Source organism: Primulina huaijiensis, chromosome 7 (assembly GCF_012295235.1).
Source record: "Primulina huaijiensis isolate GDHJ02 chromosome 7, ASM1229523v2, whole genome shotgun sequence".
NCBI classification, from domain to species: domain Eukaryota; kingdom Viridiplantae; phylum Streptophyta; class Magnoliopsida; order Lamiales; family Gesneriaceae; genus Primulina; species Primulina huaijiensis.
Window position 1 is genome coordinate 15,924,730 of NC_133312.1, and position 8,046 is coordinate 15,932,775.

General features: G+C 30.3%; 1 protein-coding gene across 1 annotated transcript; it reads right to left on the reverse strand.

The window, feature by feature from the left end:
* Positions 1–400: 400 nt before the first annotated feature.
* On the reverse strand, positions 401–5,188 carry LOC140981312 (UDP-xylose transporter 1). The gene is made up of 8 exons (XM_073447674.1): positions 4,997–5,188; positions 4,594–4,715; positions 2,853–3,037; positions 2,268–2,335; positions 2,033–2,165; positions 1,786–1,947; positions 1,342–1,614; positions 401–780 (listed from the first exon to the last, which is right to left on the reverse strand). Exons 2-8 carry the CDS (start codon positions 4,712–4,714, stop codon positions 706–708), a joined length of 1,017 nt encoding a protein of 338 aa, XP_073303775.1. The 5' UTR covers position 4,715; positions 4,997–5,188; the 3' UTR covers positions 401–705.
* Between the last annotated feature and the right edge of the window lie 2,858 nt (positions 5,189–8,046).

Here is an 8,046-nt window from a genome sequence, read left to right on the forward strand (position 1 = left end):
TCTTTATGTTTATATATATATGTAGATATTTGTTTAACCTCCCGTCACACTAGCGGTTTTCTTTAAAAAAAAAACCATTTTTGAGTAGACTAACCAAATTTAAAATAAATAATAATCTTTGTCGCATTAATTAAAGATAGAGACTTTGATGATGTAACAAATCGTTGTTTAAAAACATATTTCAAAAATAAAATAAAATAAATAAACAAGAAATTTTAAAAAATTTAATATTCAAGAAATTTTAAGGATATATTAAAGAGGAGAGGAGAAATCTCTATAAAAAAAATCCTAAAACTAAGCGACAATTTGATGATCTATCCTTGTTGGGCCATACTATATTAGATGATTTTCACTCTATGTAGCATAGAAAAAGCCTATTTAGAGAAATAAAAATAACCTTGGAATATCTTATAAAAATCAAAATAAAACAAAAGATTATGAAAAGACTATATATTAAAATCTTGGTCAAATAAACTAGTCAATAAATCACATTCACCCCTCTAATAAACCACCCCTACAACCAATGAAATGCTAAAAATGGAATACATGTGAGTGAAAAATGACTAGTTGAATAAATGTCATGAAAGAGTCGCATCATTTTAAAGAATCAATCTAGAAAATTAAGTTGCATTAAAGTCCTCCAATGCCAAAGAATTTTGTGGCAAAACTTCTGCCAATATTGAAGAAAGCACAGACATATATAGCTTAAACAACAGAGTCCTTGGATTCTTTATCCTGATGATGACTTGAAAGTAGGGGTGTTGTATCTCGTTCTTTCATCTGGAATTAAATTTTAAAACAAAATCAAAGCAAATTATTTTGGTTATACGAGCGAGAAACCAATCAACTCGGGGGTGGGAGTTTAATATTTAGCCAATTAACATGATATTTGATTCAATTCAAGCATGAATCAATATCAGCATAGATCCCAGAAAAAAAAAAAAGGCTTCTCTAAGTTTAGGCTGATAAAAACTTATCTCCGACTAGTTATATCTCAATAAAAATTGAATGGATTTGCTATATTATCAGTTTTTACAAAACAAAGGGTTGAATATATATCTTGATTATGCAAACTTAATTAACATATTTACCTCCAAAATGATAAGACGGGTACTATTTAAGTTATTCTTTACAATATTTTAAGCCTTATTATTTGATAGTGTTACAAGAACTAGAATATTATATATTATTGCATTTTATATTTGTGTCTATAATCCTCAAATTTAGTTTTACAGAACTCTAATTTTTTAATTTTTTAAAATTAAATACAACATTATGTTTGAGCAGCCAAAGTTAAATAGTTCAACTCAAACCTAAAAAATCTCAGACACGATCGCTGACCTGAGACAAAGAAGAGAGGTCTCCCAGTTGATTCCTTTTGGCCTCAGACGTGCAAAAGTAAGAGTACATGCCCATCCCAACAATGGCAATAAGAATCCCAAAAATGTTTCTTGAAGTAAAGGGATCATGCAAGAGTGTGTAACCAAATGCAAGAACAAGGCATGTTTTGAGATGGCCAAGAACTTGATATGTCACCGGTGATGTCTTCCCAATCACTAAGAATGTGCTCAAGTTCACAAATACAGCAATCAAGCATGAAAGTATTATGAATCCCTACAAATATATATCATGTTAATTTTTGTGTGTGTATACATATCAAAATCAATCTAAAGTACTATGAATTTCATAAGAACGCGATAGATCTTGAGACAACTCTCTAGTATAACCGATATTCGAAACCTAATTAACCCTGGTACTATTTGTAGAAAATGAAAATAAACTTACCAATACGACAGTAGAATACTTGTAGGCAAAGACATTCTTTTTTGTTAGAAACTGATCCAGAAAAGGGCCTGACACGAACAGAATAGCTGCCTGAAATGGTGCTGATTGGTACAACAACTGTGTGGACGAAACATTCAGCCTCTTTTGTATGGTGTTTGTGAGCTGAGAACAAAAACTAAAGATTAAAAAATACCCAAAAAAATAGATGAAGAATTAAGTCTAAGAGAACAATGAAAATGAGGCTCACAATTTGGCCAACACAAGTTGTTACGATGGCGAGAAGCGATAGAATCGTCCCGACGAAGTTGAGTTGAAGATCTGTTACTGATGCAATGCCAACTCCAAGTAACAGAATCAGAAGGGAACTCTTAATTTTTTCGCTGCATGATTTAAAAAGTGGTGGATGATTTTAATGATTAATATTAAAAATTCTTTATATATAGTGTTTATGGTACCAATTGTGATTGTGTTTGATTAGTAACCTGAATTGTTTTTTCAAGAAGAGGGTTTCCAATAGAACAGTGAAAGGTATTATTGCAAGCTTTGTCATCTGCAAATTTAAAGAAAAAGAAATACATGTTGACAAGTGAAATCAAATGCATTGACTTTCAAAGAGAATATGGAGAAATATGGTGTATATATATGTCATTGCATACATGTTTCTCATTTTTTAAAACAAAAAAAATGTATGTAATGCATTTAAAAAATCAATGAAGATTATAAATAAAACGATTTTAACTATCTATACATATTTATATACACACACACACACATAAACATGATGATCTTGATACTTGGGACATGCATGGAATGTAAAAAATTAGCAATTTTTTTTATTCATAATATGTATGTGTCAAACCATTCATGTTTAGGGACTTAACATATTTTCGAAATTTGATGAGGTAGAGTATCATAAAAATGAAGTAAATAAAAAATCTCACATTCCAAATTAAAAATAAAAATTTATAAATAAATTTGTAAGACTTAAAAAATAATGTCTGAAATAAATGTAGCGTCGTGCGAGGAACGAGCAGGCAATCGACTCTATCCGATGTATTTAAACGTACCTGATAGAAGCCGATGGAATTAAATCCCAAGCTTAGGTTGAGGAATCCAATGGAAACACCATTGAGAAGGCCAAAAAGAGTAACAGTTTTCATATCGATTGGCTTGTTCTCGAACAAATTCAAGCGCAATGCCGCATGAAGACTGAAGTATGTTACCATCAGATGCCAACTTGTAAGTGTTGTTGCTGCAAAACAAAATAAAGAATGAGAAATACAAATGTAGTAATAATAGTTAATATGAGCTCATATGCCGGGCGGAACATGAATTTTTTTGTTTGTTATTTTTTGCCCGAAACCACTAAATCTACCATGTATTGCTTATTTAACATCGATAATCGATCTCTTGCGTGACTTGCATAACAAGAATGAAGCTTATATTACATATATTAAATATATATAAACAAATATAAAGGAAAATGAAAATCGAGGATCGTTTTGTTTTATTTCTCTTTATTTTTTAGTACATAAATTTTAATATGAGTAATATAGGTTTTATTCTCGTCACATTTGTCACATACGAGAGGCTCGGTGACAGATAAACTATAATCGATATATTTAGTGATTTCAAAAAAAAAGATTAAAACAAAAAAAACAAATTATTGTATAAAAACCAAATTTGATAAATTACGTGATTAAAATCTAAAACAGATCAACTTATTGAAATAAAATTGCAATCTTCCTATTTATATAGAAGCACGTGACTATTTTTCTAAAACCCATAATCATACACGTGTGTNTTCCTTATAGATAGAGTGATATATTTTTATATATTATAATTATAATAATTATAATTATAATTATATAAGTGTGATACTTTTACAAAAGCCCATGACTAATAAAAACAATAAAAAGAATATTAAAATGCAAAACAAAAAAAAATATATTTTATTCTTTAAAAAAGTAAAAACACAAACATTATTCAGTCAAATTAAAGAAAAAAACTATTTAAAAATAGATTTATGTTATAAATATTTACATAGGATTAAAATAAAAAAACTCTAGGGTTGATGGATTTCAAATATATTTTTGTTTCTTTAGAGAAGTAAGACCATAAACTTCAAATTCATCTATTCATGTTATATTGTATTTCATGTTAATTATGATGAATTTCAAGTTTACTCAATAATGAAAAAATTTGAAATTCATTTTACTTTGTAAAACCAATATTTAAATAATTAATGTGTGGATTTAAAATTTCATCAATTTTTTCACTTTTAACAATAAAATAATAATCAAAATTCATTAATTTCAAATCCATGCATCTAAATACAACATTAATATAAACGCAAGCACGTGCTCTACCAAGCTAGCATTCAACTATGGAAGATTAATTCATTTGGGAATCTTAGTTTGTATTTGGATGGAAAAATTTGAAATACATGGATTTCGATTATAGTTTTAATGTTAACAATGAAACAATAGATGCAATTTTAAATGCATAACTTACTTATTTACACATTAATTACTTAAAATAGAATGAATTTCAAACGCCTCCATTATTGTCTGAACTTGAAATTCATCCTAATTAACATAAAATATTTTACATGTGCAACCTTAGACTTTGTGTCAAATCCATTTAATAATACGTTGTTTGATAAACAATTTTCCTAGACTGTGCGCCAAATGAAAGTGAAAGAGATCTCCAAAAAAAACTAAATAGTACTCTATGAATTATTAATGGTTTTTCGAAAATTAAAGTTTGATTAATTATAAAATAATAAAGATTAAGATTATAAGTTACCAAATGGAAAGCCAAGATGGCTCATCAAGGCTTTGTTGCATATAACAATTGACACTGAAGATGCCACAGATAGAAACAGTGCGCCTATCACTCCCAATTGGAACCCTGACTTTTCTCCCATCCTGATAAAATCACAACAATTTCATTATATATNGAAGGTGACAGAATCCGCCAACGGGATCGGTGGATCCTGGCTACTTAACCGATGAACCGATAACAATGAAAAAATAATAATTTAAAAAAATCCAGGCCAAGTCGTCGTGTAATTAACTAGAAAAAGCAATCTTCCATGAATGTAAGTACTTTCTTGTAATATATAATATGATGGGGAAATATTCTGTTAACAATGTTATGTCTGAAAATTGATGAACAAGGTTAGTTATATAGAGACATATAAAATTACCTCCCAAATGAGTTTCAAGCAAGGATCTCCAACACAAGAACGAGAACTCTAGTACGGAGCGAATTTCGAAGAATTATAGGCACCGTCGTCGTGGCAATCAAAGCTTGTACGAGATAGCGACCGCGAGTTACCACATGAAAGCGCGGGTGAGGGAGGGAGGGAGGGGGTTTGGCTTAATTTGCATACAAAGAATGTAACATTATTATGTTGTGCCTTTTATTGTTTATTATCATGATGATATATATGGTTGGTGGTAACGCCGTTAGTTTAGTAGTAACCTTCCGTCTGCTTTGTGATTTAGCTAACGGCAATTATAAGCAAAAGCGGAAACAACACCTACTTCAAAAAATGGTTTTATGCGAAAACTAATTATTTTGGTATTTACAAGATTGTGTATACTTAGAAACTAAATATTCGAAAATTGATTTTAACTACGTTGAACTAATTTCTTGTAACCTGGAAAACTTACACGTGTTAATCAAGTATAATTCGGGTATAGAAATGCGACGTACAATTGTATATCCTTCAGTTGAAAATATATTAATTTTACGTATAAATAAATTTTTTTTGCTTCTAATCAAAGTTGATATCCTCCTAGCAGATTCATTAATTCTATAGACAAATTAAACGATAGAAACATGCATGAATTGTATTTGATTTTGTTACTTGAATTTATGGAATGAAATCTCAACTTACTACTAGAATTTGATTTTCATGCATGAATTGTATTAGAATCAATACATGCATGTTAATTAATGCATGATCTTTGCACTAAACAAAAATTATATATCTTCCCCCAAGCTAACATGCATGTGTTTAATATGATTCAAATAATAATAAAAATACATCTAAGTTTAAACAAGTTTCTTTATGACAAAATAAATATAGGGTAGTATAAGATTTTAACATAAAATTAGTGCTCATAAATTTAAGATACTTTCCTGAATTATTGTATGGAGTGAATCGAAGGTTTTTTTGGGTACAATAATTATTTATTAGTGTTGGTAACTAACTTTATATTTACTTAATCTGAGATTATATTTAATTAATCTGAGAGATTTTTAAATAATGAAACTTAGGACACAAGATAGGAAGGTGGAATGGAGACTTCTTTTGTTGTAAGCAAAATATTGACAAATCAATTTGTTTGGTGGAAAATAAGAACTCCCCGAAAGTGACATTCAAGTAAGCTCATGTTTCATCAATTTTTTTCTTTTAAAATGATGATTTATTTTATATTATCTGGTGGTAATAAATTTATGAGTATCATGTATTTAACTTGTATATTGGTAAATTTTATGTGGAATGAGTGACTATATAGTATTATTAATTATCGAATTAAAAGATGTGTTATAAGCATGTTTAAATTTTGAACATCTCTTTCTATTGTTGATCAAGACATTTCGAATGAATGAATACCCAAAATCAAAGACCGAAGGCGAAAAAAGTTGATCCCGGAAACCTGGCTCGATGAAAATGTTACTTGACGATATTTGTGTTAGAGTAGATGCCCTGTAAGCCAACTGTTGGCTAGGAATTTTATTGACTCAGTTGTAATAAACAATCTTTGTTTTAATATAAGTTTCCACTGCAACAAGCCTGGACATTGGAGGCGTAATTGCACAGAGTATCTTGCCCAGAAGCGTTTTGACCATGGTATGTTTTATATTGAAGTTAATATTTCTATTAATTCTTCTTCTAGGGTCTTGGATACCGGATGTGGTTCTCATCTATGCAATGATTTGCAGGAGATGGGAAGAAGCAAGAGCCATAGAGATGGTGAGACATTTCTAAAACTAGGAAATGGAGCAAGAGTTGCTGCCACTGCCGTTGGAGACGTTACTTTAATTTTGGACAATGATTTTAAATTGTTTTTTAGAGACGTTTTATTTGTTCCTGAATTGGTTAAAGACATTATTTCTATTTCTATGCTTGATAAGGATGGTTATTCTTGTGTTTTTGCTAAAGGTGTTTGCAATTTATATAAGAATGAATATTTCATTGGAACAGATGAATTAACAAACGATCTCTATAACTTAAAATTAAAAGATATTACGTTGAACAATATCCAAGCGCATACGAAAACAACAACAAACAAAAGAAAAATAGAGGATCCAAATCCCGCACAAATATGGCATGCTAGACTAGGTCATATTTTTCAAAGAAGGATGCACAAGCTAGTGAGAAGACATGTTTGACTTGTCAGACATAAATTCTCTACCTACTTGTGAGTCATGTCTAAAAGAAAAAATAACTAAGACTCCATTCAATGAAAACATGAAACGTGCGCATGGTCTACTGGATTTGATCCACACGGACGTTATTTGATGAAACACAAATCTGAAGCATTTGAAAAGTTCAAAGAATTCAGATCTGAAGTAGAAAACCAGCTAGAAAGAAGTATTAAGGCACTTCGATCTGATCGAGGTAGATAATACTTGAGTGCTGAATTTTTGCGTTATCTAAAAGATAATGAGATTCTCTCACAGTGGACTCTACCAGCAACACCACAATTGAATGGTGTTTCTGAACATCGTAATCGAACCTTGATGGATATGGTTCGATCCATGATGGGATTCACTGAATTGCCTACATCGTTTTGGGGCTTTGCGCTTGAAACTGCGGCAATGTTGTTGAATAATGTACATACTAAAGCAGTGAATAAAACACCATATGAGATATGGATGGGAAAAACTCCAAAATATTCTTACTTGAGAATATGAGGATGTCCTGCTTACGTGAAGCAGACAGTGAAAGACAAATTGGATAGGAGATCCACTTTGTGCTACTTTGTAGGATATCTAAAGAATTATGTTGGATATTATTTCTATCATCTCAATGCAGCAAAAGTGTTTGTTTCAAGAAATGCCACTTTTTTGGAAAAGGAATTTCTATTAGATAGAAAAGACAAGATGATAGAACTTGAAGAAATTCAAGATACTCCCTCAACTATAGAAGTTGAACTCAATCCTCGACAACCAGTAGTTGAAGTAAAAGCTTCTAGAAGGTCTGATAAGGTTATTAGACCACCTGGAAGATATACGCTTCTT